The sequence below is a fragment of the Sebastes fasciatus genome, chromosome 13, assembly GCF_043250625.1.
Source record: "Sebastes fasciatus isolate fSebFas1 chromosome 13, fSebFas1.pri, whole genome shotgun sequence".
Classification (NCBI taxonomy): domain Eukaryota; kingdom Metazoa; phylum Chordata; class Actinopteri; order Perciformes; family Sebastidae; genus Sebastes; species Sebastes fasciatus.
Genome location: NC_133807.1, coordinates 9,701,396 through 9,718,556, shown reverse-complemented (window position 1 = coordinate 9,718,556; position 17,161 = coordinate 9,701,396). Strand labels below are relative to the sequence as shown.

The following is a 17,161-nucleotide window of genomic DNA, read 5'->3' as shown; positions in this document are numbered from 1 at the left end:
TCTGTGAACATAGAGCTGATGTGACTTGCCAAAAAGCTCCAGTTTTGTCTCATCTGTCCAAAGGACATTCTCCCAGAAGCTTTGTGGCTTGTCAATATGCATTTTGGAAAATTCCAGTCTCGCTTTTTTATGATTTGGTGTCCTCCTCGGTCGTCTTCCATTAAGTCCACTTTGGCTCAAACAGTGACGGATGGTGCGATCTGACACTGATGTACCTTGACCTTGGAGTTCACCTCTAATCTCTTTGGAAGTTGTTCTGGGCTCTTTGGTTACCATTCGTATTATCCGTCTCTTCAATATGTCATCAATGTTCCTCTTGCGGCCACGTCCAGGGAGGTTGGCTACAGTCCCATGGACCTTAAACTTCTGAATAATATGTGCAGCTGTAGTCACAGGAACGTCACGCTGCTTGGAGATGGTCTTATAGCCTTTACCTTTAACATGAAGGTCTATAATGTTCTTTCTGATCTCCTGAGACAACGCTCTCCTTAGCTTTCTGTGGTCCATGTTCAGTGTGGTACACACCATGACACCAAACAGCACAGTGACTACTTTTCACCCTTTAAATAGGCAGACTGACTGATTACAAGTTTGAAGACACCTGTGATGCTAATTACAGGACACACCGTAGTTTAATATGTCCCTATGGTCAAATTATTTTACATCTTTTCTAGGGCTACCATCATTTTTGTCTAGGCCAGTTTCATCAGTTTGTTTTTTAAAATGATTCTGTTGAACCACAATTCAAAAGCAACAGCTGATTTTCATTAGTTCATTTTCAGTAAATTTTTATTTATTATTACTTTTGTCAGTTTCAAGTTATTTCAGTGACCATTGTGGGTTTTTCTCTCTTTAACGGAACGTTACCAACAACTTTGCCTACGTCTGTATAACCCACTTTGCACCACCTCAGCCACAGCTCTGCAGTGCAAAGGTGTGAGCTAATACTGTAACAGCGGATGGTCAGGCTGTGGGGGCCCTCTACCAAAAACATGTTTCCAGATGCCATATTTTGTTACACTTTAATGCTGATTTCATGACCTAGATATACACCAACTGCCGATCTGCAGAAGATCATTTCCTGACAATTTCTATTTTTCATTTTGGAAGTTCAGTCCTCCAACTTTTTGCTGATATGAGAAAATGTGAGGTTGGCTCAGAACGTGGTGAGTCAGAACAAGTTTGATAGCTTTTTTACTGAGCGTGTGAACACGGTGCCGTGACCCCAAAATGCAAATACCAGATAGCTCTAGGAGTTTTGATGATAGTTCTATGTTGAAACTCGCCACCGTCTGAGCCTCCGTACACCTGAATAGAAGGATTTGAGGCACACATGTTTGGAGAAATAATTAAAATTGACAAACATCAGGATGAATGAAGGATGAGATGCGATACGTGCAACAGCAAAGTGTGTGAGCTGCTATTTAATCAAATACTCGAAACAGGAAACTGCTTGTGCGTCTGCGCGTGTGTGTTTCCCTTCCCCCTGTAAGTTTGTGACATAACCTTGTACATTTTCTCACAGAGAACTAATTTTGATCATCAGCGGCTAACAGGGTAGATTAAAATCTCTTCAGAGCGCCATAGATGTCACCATTATTTCTTACATTCATAGACAGAAAGACTACTTGTTTTTTTACTTGCACCTCCGTTCTGAGTAATGTCACTACCTTTGTGGCTTTCTGTGGCTGGGAACCGAGTTAGAGATGATGTGTGGTCTGTTTGACGATGCTCTTTATTCATTCTGCAGCGACTGACTTCTTCTTTTTGTCTGTCTCTGTCTTGGTGTTCAGTTCTCCAGCTAAAGCTACAACAGAGGAGATCCAGAGAGGAGTTGGTCAACCAGGGGATCATGCCGCGTGAGTAGACCGCTATGTGTTTTAGAGCAAAATGTTGAACAGTCATTGTTTCCGTTTCTCAGTAGATTCAGACTATTTGTTGAGACACAATTCACCCATAATTCACAATTTACAATGTCCGCTTTTCATGGGATTATTTAACACGTTGCTGATGTAACCTCTTAAAAACACTTTTTAGTGTATATTAATGAGTAAAAACCACATTCATTCATTCATTCATTCATTCATTCATTCATTCATTCATTCATTCATTCATTCATTGGGTCATTCATTCATGGTTTATGTAAAATGTTCTCAACCAGTGATAATAAAGTGAAATTGGACAGAAGATAGAACATACGGTAGAAGCCTGTCAGCAAACATTACCATAACTCTGATTAGGATAAAATAAAGGATAAAGTTGTTTACTCCATTTTTTTTTTTCATGCAGCCCCAGGGTAAAACACGTCTCCACTTCCTCCCACTGTACAAAAGTGAAGCCAAAATATCCCATCATAGGGATCTTTAGATTTTGACGTCATTTGTAGCCAGAATGTGCGCAGTAATGATCGGGGGGGGGCTGAAGCCATGATATTGAGGTCCCGCCTACACATCTGCCCGAGCCAATCACGAGCGGGCCATTGCTGCATCTTGTTAGCGCGAGATCCGTCTAGCTGCTACGTTAGCACCACGGTAGCTGTTTGGCTAGAAAGACACAACAACTAACCATAATATCTCTATAAATACATGTAGAATCAAATTGACACATGTTCTATTACACAGACTCGTGATTCCTGTTTCAGAAACGTCATCTGCATGTCTACTGACACTGATATGAATGCACACGACGGTCTGACAGCGCTGGCTAACCCTACTGTCCGTGGAGATGTTGCTAAACTAGCTAGCGACGCAGTCAGTGACTGATGTATGAACCATAAATTGTATACAGATATCTTTATATTTATGTATGAAACAGACAATTGCGGTTATGGAAAGTTAGAGTTACATCTCCTCTCGACGTTCTTACTCTATGTACAATTCTCGAGTCCCCAGTTCCGCGACTACTTCACTCAGAGCAACAATCACAGCTGTCGTCTCAAATAACTCATTTAAACCAAAGTTATCAGAAAAATGAACACTTGAAACCATCTTTGGGAAAAATGTATTTGATGCGTACTTTGACTTTTTAGTTCTGCCCATGTCCCATCCGCTAACATGGAGAAGGCAGGCTTTATGACCTATACTGCAGCCAGCCAGCAGGGGGCGATCCAGATGTTTTGGCTTCACTTTTGGGGAGCTGTCAAGTCATCCATCTTTATATACAATCTATGATTTAACACTGTATGTAAAAAATATAATTTTATTGTTCACCACATTCCTTTCAAATGATACTGTATTATAAAAAAGGTAAAGTGGGCTTTTCCAACCTTTCACTACATGAAGACTCGGCTGCCAGAGTCGATTATTTTCATTGCTGATTAATCTGCCGATATTTGTTCAATTAATTGATTATTAACAATTTTGTCTATAAACATGTCACTAAATAGTAAAAATGTCTGTAATTTCCCACAGCCCAAGGTTATCCCAATCCCCAAGGGCATCCAGCTTACAATAAATCCTCACATTTAAGATTTCTGAACAACATTTTTGCAGAAACAAACGATAGAACAATTCAACAATTATTGCAATAGTTGCAGATTAAGTTTCTCTTCAGAAACTAATTGATTAGAATAATATAGAATGTAACTTTATTATCCTCCGGAGTGGAAAAATGTCTTTGCCTCACAGAATTGAGTGTCTATCCGTTTCATAAAATTGACTGTGTCATGCTGAGGTTTGTCATTCAATCACTACCAGTGAGAATCTGCCTTTAGCCTCATTACTTGCTACGCAGCAGTTCTCTGAAGTGATTTGGACTGTGGTTAAGACGGTGCCATCGTCTCGAGACAGACAGCAGTTTCAGTCTTCACAGAAAGGTGAATTAAGGTCACACTTCAACTGCCATCATCAACATCCGCTCACTGCTTCTTATCTGATTGAGAGATTTTCCCCGTAAAATGTTTAGCTGCGGTCGATTACAGCCTGATAGTGCTGCTTATACGCTTATGGCTCTTCTTTCACATCCATTCAATAGAACACGCTTCTGCAGTCATTTATACCATGAGAAAAACATAATGTTCTGATGTTAATAATCATTAGGAATATACATATGTATCAGAGAATAATCTACAAAAATCAATCCCACTTAGTTTTAAAGCTGCAGTAGGTAGAAATGGAGCAAATATGATTTAAAAAAAAGTTATTTTTATAAAACAGTATCCTTACAGGTAATCTGAAAGAATCATGTGTCCTCCGGTGCTCCTAACGGCATCTGCAAGATTCCACAGACCGGAGGAAAACAACCAATCAGAGCCGAGCAGCTGTCAATCACTTGCAAACTCTGATCAAACGGTCAAACTAGGCAGCGCTGATTAAATATGAATCAATATTCTGCCTCAAATGTGTTCAGAAACATCTTGTAGTGTACTGTTTAGCTGTAAAATGAGAAAGTTTGTGACCCGGATGTCTAGTTTTCTCTCAGAACTCTTGAATTACAATATGCTGAAAGGTTATTCTGGATTTTTTGCCCAACGATGCCAAAAATACTCTGCCTACTGCACGTTTAAGTACACTAGTACCGCTTATCTTCACAAATAGTTCATCCTCCGCCTCTGACATTTGATCTCATCACAGTCTCGCACGTCGTCACGCAGGAAATGTGTTGCGCTGTGCGTCTTATCTGCAAGTGTTTCCTATTTTTCTGCCTTCGCCTTCACTGTTTGCTGAAATATATTCTGTGTTCAGCATAAAAAAATACACACACTATTTCCCCCTTTACTACATAGAGCCGTTACAATACAATAACCAGTTGTTATCTTTGTGGACAGACAACATTTTATATAATGAGCCCGGCTCAGACCTCATCTGGTGGAGAGCTACTTTTAAAATGGAAAGATGTGAGTTGAAATATACCATTGTGAACAATGAGGGGACAAATGGTGCTGTGTTTTTTTATTGGCTGTGTAGTGAGCATATACATGTGGGTGTAAGAGAGAGACTAGCTGTGAGACCAGAGGAGTTAGTGTTATCACAGCTCTCGTCTGTCTTCACGTGTGTTTCTTTGTGAGAAAGTGGCTGAGGACGCAGATCAAAATGTTTTGTTCACATTGTCTGGTCTAATAACGCCTCTCTACCTAACCGAGGTGCTTGTTGCTTGATTGGGTGCTTGTTATGTCCCTGTGTCATGTCTCCTGCTGTATGTCCCAACAAACCCTGCTGTTAGCATTTGTAATGTGAACAGAACAGAGATGCTTATGTAGAGGCAAGGAGGGGAGATACTACCGGGGGTAATGACGCTGTGTTGTCATTGACCATATGTTTGAATGCTGCTTGGTTATGTTAAGAAATGGTTTAAGTTCAGGTATGGGTTTTAATGTGGTTAATGTCAGAGAGAGGACATGGCAGAACAACTAGCCCTTACGCTACCTTCTCGTGTCACATGACCTTTGTCATCTTTGTCCCTGTTGTCTCTCATGGAGACAGAAGGCAGTTGGAAGACAGACAGGATGGCAGTGATCACCACTAGAGCACAACATCTCTACAATTTCCACCTCTGTATCGCTGCTCCCCCCTCTCTGACTCATAACATCCTCCTCTCATTGACAGTGTTTACCTCCTATCCTCTTTACCAAATACCCTCATCTTTCAGCTCCTTCCTTCAGTCCATTTCATAAAGTGATCATTTTTTCAGCTATTTTTTTCGTATTTAGTCTTAAGGACTTTACACACGGGGAGCGCGATGAATAAACTACACGAAAATGTGAATATTAGGCATCAAAACTATTCATACCAGCAGCGATGTGAATTTGCAACAGTTGCAACACTTTTTCAATAAAAGCTTTGAATAGATTAACGCAGAGAGAGGACCAACTACCGGGATGCTATTGACCCAGAGCAACGTCTGGCAGTCTGTCTGAGGTAAATTGTTCTTACAGCCTAAACTACTGTAAGCTATGTTATTGAGTTTCCTTTTAGCGAAATGCTCTTAGTGAATTTTCCTCTGGTAAACAGTAACGCAGTGTAGTGTATATGTCTATGGAAAGAATGAAAGGAAAGAATGGACGGAAAGAATGGACGGAGTGGATCTGGTATGCGCTGCCTTTTGTGAATAATAGAGTTTGCCGTCTTAGTTCCATATGTCCGTTCCACACAACGTGATTGGTTGATGCCTTTTATTCACGGTGCGAAAGCTCAGAAAAATCAACCCCGTTCTGGAAAAAAAATTACGATGCTTTTTCGCTGCATAATATTTGCATATTCATGAATATTGGCATAAAAATGTATATTGGCGTGCAAATTAATCGCACGAAAAAAAGGCCTTTAGTCTTTAGTCTTCTGTGTCAAATGTCCTCGTTAGTTTTTATCATATTTAGTCAACTTCATCCTGTTTTAGTTGACTTAAAGTCTGGGCATTTTAGTCTTATGTTAGACAAACAAAACCACGACTATTTCAGTAGAGTTTTAGTCAATGCAAACTGTTTAGTCATCAGATTATAATGAACAGATTGTAGTCCAGCCAAAATATCCCCTCATTTCATTCTCCCAAGCCTCTTGCTCTGGGTCAATAGCAATGGAGGCGGTTCCCTCATCCTCTGTCCACCCTCTGTGTCTCTTCATCACTCACTGTCTCTCCATTCTCCCTCCCACAATCCCATCCAAAAATAATCTTTCAAATGCCCGCTTTGTGTAGAGAAAACTTGTTTTTCTTCTATTAGCCGTGTTGTGTGGTAGGGTGTGTTCATTTGACTCAGTGCTTTAATAAACCCACACGTTATTTATACACTTCTCAGATGTGTAAAAATGTTTGTCAGTTCCTGCTCATCTACATGTGGTTATCAGGTTAGCTAAACTAAACCTAAGCCTCTTTCAAAGAGCAGAGTACTGGATTTACACTCTCACAAAGTTCTCACATGTGAAATGGCTACATCTGTGGTCCATGTTTGTACTAACCGCAACAAACTTGACATGTTTGTTGAAGACAGCAGTTATATTTTAGTAATTTTGTGGCTATTGATGCTATTTCATACGACGGTGTATTATGGCCATTGTAGGTAAAAAATTATATATATATATATCTATATATATATATCAAATTATGGTACCGGGGGAGGGGGGTAATATTCAGAGAAAATACTAAAAATGTCTGAGATTAAAGTGGCAAATTTACAAGAAGAAGATTATGAAGTTGTAAATTTACGAGAAAAAAATCTGAACATAAGTAAAAATATTATTACTGATATTATAAAAGTTACAGGAAAGTAGAGACAAACAACTTCTATTTTTGACTACAAGAAGGTGTGTCTTTTATTTACTTTTATTTTTTTAGTAGTCTGAAATGCTCTGTTTGAGCTCCTGCCGAAAAGCCAGTCTGCTCTGATTGGTCAGCTGGCCCACTCTGTTGTGACTGGTTAACCTGACCAAACTCTTCAGACTTCGCTTCAGCTCCGCTCTAACTAGCTTTGTTTGAGGGCGTGCCAAACTAGCTGCTAGGCAGGTCTTGTGCAAATGTGTTACTTGGTGACATCACCACGTTGCGGAAGAAAAGGCGGGACTTCAAGCAAGGCAGTTCAGGAGCAGTATTTCTGTGGGGGAGAGTAACCCCCTTTGGCTTTGTAACTTTGCAGACCTTTCACATGCACAAAAATCTGTAACGCACTAAAGGAAAGGGGGAAAGCACAAAAGCATAAAAGGTCCTCTTTAAGCAACAAAGCCAGTCGGTTTACACATGAGAAAAAACAAAGCACTGGTCGGCAGGAGACTGAATATCAGTCACCGCCAGAAGAAGGGATGCTGCTCCATGTTCTCAAAGTTTAAAGACCGGGAATGCTGGTTAGCTTTAGTAGAGTGGCAAGAAGCCACCACGCAGCCACTCACGCACATAATGGGTTCTTTTCTCTCTGACCTCATCCCACCACTCTCTATTTCCTCCTCTTCGTTTGCCCTTTGGTCTGTTGTTCCATTTCTCTTCCAGCTGCCTCTCTCCATTTATCTCCTCTATTCCCTACATTTCGGTTTTTCTCATTCTCCGACTTCTTCCTATCCATTTCCAACCCTTTCACTTCTGTCCCCTCTTCCCCAAAACCTCATTTTGTGCTCATCCATCCATCCATCCCTCCATCCCACCGCTCATTTCCCATGTAGCTGACTGACAGGCAGGTTCAACCCCCCCCCCTCCCTTGTGGATGGGTGAGAGGTCTAAAAGGGTTGATGTCCCCAGGGTGTGAAAGAGTGAGTGTGGACCAGCAGTGTGACAATGCTCAGCGACGTGAACTCAGGCTTGAACAGGTACCAGCAGTCTCGCCCCGGGGTCGCTAATTTAGTCACACCACTCAAGAGTGTGTGTTTGTGTGTGTGTGTATATGTGTGTGTGTGTGTGTGTGTGTGTGTGTACGTGTGTACAGTGCCATCACAAAGTATTAGGACCGCGACAAATCTTCTGTTGTGTTAGCTCCGGCACATTGGATTTGAAATGAAACCGTGACTATGAAGTGAAAGTTCTGACTTTCAGCTTTAATTTGAGAGTGTTTACTTCCATACATGTGGTATCTTCCCTGGTCAGGTGTGTACTGCAGCCATCGGTGACTGACTCGGCCAGTCACAAATACCCCACAGTTTGTCCATTAAAAACTTCTTTGTTGACTTGTCTGTATTTTTGGGATACAAACAAGGCAACACTATTGTCCTAAAGTTGTGGAGCTGTGGATACAAAGGGGCAACGAATAATACAGTGCCCAGCCAATATGGATGTGGACACCCTCATTAACCTCTCAGTCATTGGTTCATTTCGATTCCAGCTTGCTGACGGAGAGCCAACACAATGAGTGTGCACATCCTGCATGTATGTTTGTGTAGATAGTTGGCTTGCTTTAGTTGTCTAGCACTTATGCATAAACATGCAACAATATGATAAGCAAAAGGGTTGGATATATACATGCATAACTTGATAATACACATCCCTCACAAGAATGGATTCAACGTAGGGCTGGGCAATATGACGATATATATATCGCCAAAATGATATAAAAATGTCTATCATGTAGACTATTTTTATTTATTGAATTACCAAACAACATGCTACATCGTGATATATATCGTTATCGAGATACGAAAATAACCTATATCGTGATAGAAGATTTTGGCCATATCGCCCAGCCCTGATTCAACGTACACCACCTTTATTGTTTGAGCTACAGCCACTGGATAGCAGGCTTCACAAGTGCTATTTGGTACATAATGCCGCAGTGTTTTCCCTTTGCTATGAAGACTGATTTGGCATGTCAGAGGCATGGATGATGTTCAAACAGGAACAAAAGCGAGGCAACTAAAGGCATTTCTTACCACCTTGAGTTGTCTAGCAGGCTTGTATCGATTGCCGTTCGGATCGTAAATTGATGATTGAAGGGATGATCGTCGATTGTTTTTTCCTACGCCGATATCAAGGCGATTTTTAAATAACCAACTATCAGAACTAAGATGTTCTTAAAAATAATCTCTAGAATCTGCGCATTTAGAGATGTTTCTGGTGAAGCGGCATGTCACAAGCCCCATTGACCCTCTGAGACCCACAATAGACCCGTTTTTGTCTTTTTTTAGAGGGGTACAGGGGGTCTTTAGGGGGAGATAGAGGGTCAACAGTAGATGTCACATAGAAGTGGTGTACATCATCTGAAAGCTGAGAACCTGAAGATTAATTTAAGATGCAGCTCAACACTGTGTGTCAAGTTGTTCTAATCATAAAACAGAAATAATACCATTTGTTACACAGATTTGGTGATAGATTTAACCTTTTTTTTACCATTTGACCTTGAGGAACATGAAACAAAGCAGCGTCTGCCAACCATTTTCACACCACTCTCACTCACCACTTAGCTTCACTCCAGACGGCCGTGTCGTTGGGAAAATATCCGTGTATTCGAATGATGAGATGAGATGAAGATGAAAAATGAGAAGAGCCTTCTGTGTTTTTTCCTCTTGACTTTACTCGTCGGCTTGCTTTCCTCACTTCCATTTATCTTCTCGTGCACTGATTTGTTTAAGCTGAACAGCCAATCAGAGTGAATCCACTGAATCAGCCGAAAAGCCTCCAACACGGGCAGACTAGAGCCGACGGTGCGGGACACACTGCAAAAACTAGGCCGACAGACGCTCACCGACAGCTCCTAACTGTCCGACTGTCAGGGCCTTTACACTGATCCCCGTCATGCGCAAGTTGTGTACATTGCAACTTTATAACCTGCCTGCAAATGTAATCTTACATGCAATATAACCTTGTTTAATAGTTTAAGGTTTAGATTCTTGTTTTAGAAGTGAAATCATAATGCCTGTACTGATATGCTGTCATCACAACCCTTTAGGCTTTTAGGTGTCTAGCACCGCTAATCCCTGGGTTTTTGCATAATCACAGGCCTACAGCGAATCTTGCTTGAGTCATTTGCGAATGCAGAACAGATTCCATAAATCCCAGTGCTGTAAAGAGGCTCGTTGGACCGGAACCCCCCCCAGAGTCCATCCCATTACATGTCTCCCTTCACCTGTTAATGGGACCACTGCCTATTCTATTGTGCATTTCGTTCTGCCATGGCATATAAACATGTGAGTCTTTACAGCAAGAGCAGGCATTTACTACGCTGACATGGCACTCAAATCGTGAGAAAGGAAAAGCTTTGGCAAATATAAGAGCAATAATCCTCACCATCAGTAAACCTATTCAAACTGAACTGGAGCTGAACTGTAGAGGCAAAGAGCCATTCAAAGCCATTTTGCTCTCCCATTTCCCCTCAGTGGCATGAATGTACGCGCTGCCATGTTAATGTCCTCTCTCTCTCTCTCTCTCTCTTTCTTTCTTTCTCTTCACTTTTGCTCTGCCCTCACTCTTTATTCTTCAAGCCCTGAAAAGTTCAGCTGCCTTCCACGAACAGAGACGGAGCTTGGAACGAGCACGGGTGAGTGTGCCATCCTCGAATCAATCACTGGAGTCAAACTGGCCTGTTTCAAGCAGACAGTCAATGTCTCGGCGAATAAATGAACTACAATGAACTTAAGAGGTCATGGAAAGATAAAATGTTGGTGAGCGAATGAGTTATGGAAAAATTATAAGCATGGGGTATAAATCCAAAAGTGATTTCTTTCTTTCTCTTTCTCCAGACTGAGGACTACCTCAAGAGGAAGATCAGGGCTCGACCGGAGCGCTCTGAACTGATCAGGATGCACATCCTGGAGGGTGAGTGCCAACATTAGAGCCTCCTGTCCGTCTGGACTCATCTGACAAATAACTTCTAAGGATCCCAGCATAATGGCAAAAAAAAAAAATGTCCATCGTTTTCTGCGTGCTTCCAGAGACGTCAGCAGAGCCGTCACTTCAGGCCAAGCAGATGCAGCTGAAGAGAGCTCGCATCGCCGATGATTTGAACGATAAGATCTCCCACCGGCCGGGGCCCATGGAGCTGATCCACAAAAACATCCTGCCTGTTCACTCCAGCATTAAACAGGCCATCATAGGTGAGCCAGGCCGGGTGTCGGATGGATTATATTTGTCATTTACACTCCCACTGGATTTCTAAATGACATATGGAATCCATCCAAGACAAATCAGTGTTTCTGCATTTATGTTTCACCAGATGAACTGTTTTTTGGACTGTTGCCATCTTCAGCTGGGGTACAGTTAACTCCTCTCACAATTACGTCTGACTAGTGGAGCCAATTATAAGCTTGACTTAAGTGTTGAATCATTTATGTTTGATTAAGCTCCCTTAACTTGAACGGCAGCAACACCATCATTCCTCTCCACGCTAAATAGATAGAGCAAAAGCAACACAACCTCCTCTCCACGCCAAATAGATAGAGCAAGAGCAAAACAATCTCCTCTCCACGCCAAATAGATAGAGCCAGAGCAACACAACCTTTTCTCCATGCCAAATAGGTAGAGCAAGAGCAAAACAACCTCCTCTCCACGCCAAACAGATAGAGCCAGAGCAACACAACCTCCTCTCCACGGCAATCAGATAGAGCAAGAGCAACACGACCTCCTCTCCACGCCAAATAGATAGAGCCAGAGCAACACGACCTCCTCTCCACGGCAATCAGATAGAGCAAGAGCAACACGACCTCCTCTCCACGCCAAATAGATAGAGCCAGAGCAACACAACCTCCTCTCCACGCCAAATAGATAGAGCCAGAGCAACACAACCTCCTCTCCACGCCAATCAGATAGAGCAAGAGCAACACGACCTCCTCTCCACGCCAAATAGATAGAGCAAGAGCAACACAACCTCCTCTCCACGCCAAATAGATAGAGCAAGAGCAACACAACCTGCTCTCCACACTGCATTTGCATTTCACCAAATGCAGTGTGCTTGTTCTGGAAATGTCTTTCACTTTGGAGAGATTTGGAAACCATAGCTAGCCTAGCTAGGGAAACTCAAGACTAGCCACCGCTATTGATGTTAGGCAAAATTAGAGGATAACACATTTTAGTTGACTGAAATGTTAAAACTTTTTTTTTAATTGTTGTATAGGCTACACAGTTTTACAATTGGAAAATGTAAGAACCATTTCAGGCCTACAACAATGATAAATGAAAAAGAATATGTTAAAAACACATGTTGCTGACCCCTGAACTAGGCAAACGTCTCTTAACATGTTAGCTATAACAACTTTATGAGCCTTGATGTAATAGTGTCTCTACATCTCTCAGCTTGTTTCGTTGTTTTCCTGCCCCCTAATGGCCACAAAATACTGAACACACCTTTAAATACAATATGCCCTGCATTTACTGTATGTGGGAGGCGGGAGGTGTAATATAAATGTAAAAGTGTAATATATCACAACACACCGAGGGCTCCTGACAGGATGTCCCTCCTGGCCCCCTCCTCCAGCTATCATCAACATACTGATGCTCCCTCTCAGATGCCTCAGCTGTGCTCGCCACACACACACACCCACACAGACACAAACACGTGCCTGGCGACACACACCTGAAACAAAAACACATATTCCCATCACACATGTACATATGTTACACAATAAAATCCCCCAGCTGAGTATTCATGCCTCCAACAGCTTCAAACCATATTAAACTAGGATAGGGTAAATCATGGATGCCCTCGCATCCCTGCTTGACAGACAGGAAGTGAAGACGCTTCCCTCTCTGCTGTCGGCTTTAAATGACCACAGTGTCTGTTAATAAAAGCCATTATCTTCTTATTAGGAAAAAATACTCACTAATTGAAGACTAAATGAATGAATGTGATTTTCAATCAGTTGCAATTTGGGCACAGTGACAGATATAATGACCCCAATCTCACCCTTTTCCATTATAACAGCAACAACAAAAGAAACAAAAAGAGCAATGTTGTCTAAGTTATATTGTACTTCTTCAGTCCAGTGCTGTCAGACATTAGATGATGAGATCAGAGACGGTGGGTCCAGCTGCTTGATTGATGTGCGGAGGACACAACGCCGAGATTTAATAACGTACATCGTCAGTGGATTATCCATCGCTGTCACCGCCGCGCAATAAACACAATCGCATTACCGCCACTTATTCTAGGAGCACTGGGGGAACACAAGAGTTACACAGACATGACACGCAAACATACAAAGCACAGACACACATCGGCACAGCGCGGCAGTAACGGAAGTCGTCGCATTATTGGATCAGAGGGTGTTAAATCAGCCCCATGTCGTCTTTTAATCATCGCCTGCTGATGTTAGATTAATGACCAGCGGTGTGTTTTACATAGCTGTCTGCTGGCCCCCGTAGCGGCTCCTGTAATCAAATAACACACATCCGGCGGCAAAAGAAAAGACTCTATCCGTGTCCAGCGGATCTTAGCAGCTACCTTTATACCTTAAATCCCTGTAAAGGCTCAAAAGTCTGCATAATAATGACATGATTATGTGATATCCCTGAGGGACGAATTAGCAGGAGGACTTGGATTCATTCCTGTGCTGGAGGACTTTTTCATTTGTCCTTTGGTTGACAAGTTTCATGCAGTTAGTTCTTTACATACTTTCCCCTTTTTTATATGTTTTTTAATATTGTTCAGCTGCATTTATTTGTAGCCTGGAGAACATTTTGTAAAGAGAATATCATTAGTAGCACAGAAGGCTGGCACAAACAGGAGGAGCCTCTCACACAAACAGTTGATGCATTCACAGCACGAATTACGCAACCGATCCTCCAGAATTCTCAGCATAACGTCATTCCTCAGAGAGACGCCATCTGTCACATAAAAACCAGTATGAATGAGGTGGCCAGCCTTACTTGGCTGCACTGAAAGTGAACTCAGATGAATGAAAACCGTCGCTGGGAAGAAAAAAAAAAGGGAGAGAAGAAGCATTTTTATCAGAGAAGATAATCCTTTAAAAGTGGCTTTTATGGGCACGATGTGAAGGCAGCGTTTGGGTCGCTCTGCAGCAGCCGTCACATAAATGCTTAAATGAGTGACAGTTCTGGAGCAGACATCGGAGAAGGAGCTTGTTTTGTAGAATTTCATAGGCCTCGACACACACATGCAGCAATGTGTGTTTGTGGATACTTGTAGAGGACGTGCTGGTGATCATTTTGGCTGAGTTTAGCATGTTAGTTCAGTGGCGTAGTGTAGTAGCCATTGGATTGTGAGGAGGAATCCACAGGCTCAACACCTGTAAATGCAGCTGATAAATGCTTCAGGCACATACACTCGAGGACGATGATACAGGCAGTGCTTGAAGTGGAAAAAAATAAGTGCCAGTACTCCCCTTATTCACATGTTGGCGTGTGTATTGGCCGGTATCTTATTCCTATTTATTAATTATTATTTTTTAAGCATGTTATACTGTATCAGTCATAATAAGCTGTGGTTTTATTGCTATATTATTCTACTTATGCTGTGCGTCTTCTATAGTAGGCCTATAATACTCCAATAATATTCCACATTATAGGGTTAAGATATTGGGTTTGGGGGTCCTCCCCCGAGAAAATTTTAATGTTTTTGACTCAAAACTATGCAAATTTACATCATTTTGGACCATTATTACTACTCTATTAAATTATATTTTTTTATTACTTATCACAGCCTTTGTCTCAACATTTAATTCTTCTGGAATTCTATTATGAATCTCCCAGAGAACCTGCTATAGAAAGGTTAGAGAAGAGTACCGGCAGCTTGTGAGAAGTTCCGGTACGCAAGAAAAAGTCACAGTACGCCAAGGAGTAAAATGTAGTAGTGCCAGTACGGCGTACTGATGAGTACCGGCCCACTTCGAGCACTGGATACAGCTTTTTCAAGTTGCATTTATGTTTTCATCTACCTGTATATCCACCCTTTCCTCTCTCCTCCCTCCTCTCCCGCTCAGAGACACGGTTTCCAAAGCCTTCGGGTGGTAACTCGTCGTGTGATGAGGACAGCAGTTACAGTCTGTCTCCAGAGCAGCCCGTGAGCCAGGAGTCTCCTCTGGGCCTGTTACCTCTGCCCTCTCCAACAGAGACGCTGGCTGGGAGCAGCATCCCGTCTCCTACACAGGTAGGGTCACTCCGGAGGGACGGATGTTGTGCGTCATGGATGCAAGATTGTAAAATCCATTACAATAGCAAACTGTCAAGGTTCCATCTCTCAGTTTGTTTGTTTTTTTCTCAAAGCTTTAGTTGTAGAGTTATTGTAAGTATAGGCGATACACTGATAGACTGACACAAGCGCTGCCTGGTAGTAACATTACTACAGGTAGATCAGCTGTTCCAGCAGCAGAACATATCGTCATTTAAACCCGACAGAAACAAAATAAAACTCACCAAAACCGTCTCGGTTTGTCTTTTCACTGGCCTCCTCCAACAATATGGTTGAAATAAACTCTTAATCCATAGCGTTAGATGGATAAATGTGCCGACCCTACATGCTGTTTTCCCCCACTGTGTCTCCCACGGAGCAGCTACAGGGTATGCGGCGATTTTCAAAAGAAATCATCAACTAGTTCCCAGTGATTATCGAATAGTATTTTTGCTTGGAATGCACATCCCTACTATAGAGTGAATGAAGAGAGGGAGCAGCGTTAGTGAGAACAACAATAGTGAATCAGAGAAATAAAAAATATTTAGACAGAGGAGCAGTGGAAAAACTGTCTGGAGCACATGCATGTAAAAACACAACCTGTCATCCGTTGTTTGTATCTGGCAGAGCTAAAGGGGGACTTATGCCTCAGTATCAGACGCCGAGGGGCGTGACAAAGCGGCATTATTTGACCATCTGAACGGGCTGCACACCGTGTGCACTGTTATTGGCTGGGGGTTACACACCCACTTGGGGCCGAAAGGCTATTTGCAGACACCCGGAAGTGTCCTGAATACAGCAAAATAAGAAGAAAAAAAGAAAATACAGGGCTGCACGGTCTCAGCACACCACCTCACACTTCTAGTGGGACATAAGTGACGATTGAGAGGGATTATTTTTGTATCAATCTATACAGTGTTTTTTTTTTTTTAATTCTTGCATATTATACATTTGAAGTATGTTTTTTAATCTCATCAATTAGGTCTCTCCTCCTGCTCCGTCTCTTCCACCAATCTCTGGATCCTCCCCCTCATTCAAGCTGACCAATGGGACGGCAGCATCATCTGCCCAGAGGACAGGGGCGACTTCACATATCAAGGTAAGTGACATCTGTTAAAAAGGCCAACCGGGCCCAGAGGAGGGCGACTCCTCTGGTTGCAAAAAGAAGTCTGATTGTATAGAAGTCTATGAGAAAATGAGCCTACTTCTCACTTGATTTATTACCTCAGTAAACATTGTAAACATGAGTTTATGGTCTCAATTGCTAGTTTCAAGTCTTCTTCAATACAGCATGATGTTCATTTTGTAAATTATGGTCCCATTTAGAGTCAAATAGACCATAAAGCAGGGTATGCTTTAGGGCGTGGCTACCTTGTCATTGACAGGTCAACAAGTTATTGACCAGCTGGTCAACATAGTGGAGCATTTAGCAGCTAAAGATGTGGTAGAGACCAAAACAGAGCTACAAAGAGAGTGAATACTGGACTTACATTGATTGATATTGTTGTATAAAAGTTTCCCATCTCTTTTTTCAGTCCCAGCCTAAACCAAACTCTGCACAGAGACACAAGAAACCCAAGGACAACAAGCCAAAGGTAGATTTTTGTTCCTGTTTTTTTAGACATGCAGAGATTACTGTTATTAATACTAGAAGAGGTAATAATGTTAGTATTTCAATAAACCAGCACATCTAAACCT

The 17,161-nt window shown here is 42.0% G+C and overlaps 1 protein-coding gene across 5 annotated transcripts in view; it reads left to right on the top strand.

Annotated features, from left to right (window-relative positions):
• The window catches only part of LOC141780192 (myocardin-related transcription factor A-like), a 54,116-nt gene that overhangs the window by 24,000 nt on the left and 12,955 nt on the right, over positions 1–17,161 (top strand). For 4 of the 5 annotated variants that reach the window (XM_074655319.1, XM_074655320.1, XM_074655318.1 and 1 more), the window contains 7 exons: positions 1,794–1,859; positions 10,824–10,879; positions 11,082–11,157; positions 11,274–11,435; positions 15,276–15,442; positions 16,446–16,562; positions 16,999–17,058. In XM_074655319.1, coding sequence (XP_074511420.1) covers positions 1,794–1,859; positions 10,824–10,879; positions 11,082–11,157; positions 11,274–11,435; positions 15,276–15,442; positions 16,446–16,562; positions 16,999–17,058 — 704 coding nt within the window. Of the gene's footprint in view, positions 1–1,412; positions 1,558–1,793; positions 1,860–10,823; positions 10,880–11,081; positions 11,158–11,273; positions 11,436–15,275; positions 15,443–16,445; positions 16,563–16,998; positions 17,059–17,161 lie in introns of those variants that run through there. The other variant, XM_074655322.1, reaches the window with a different exon arrangement.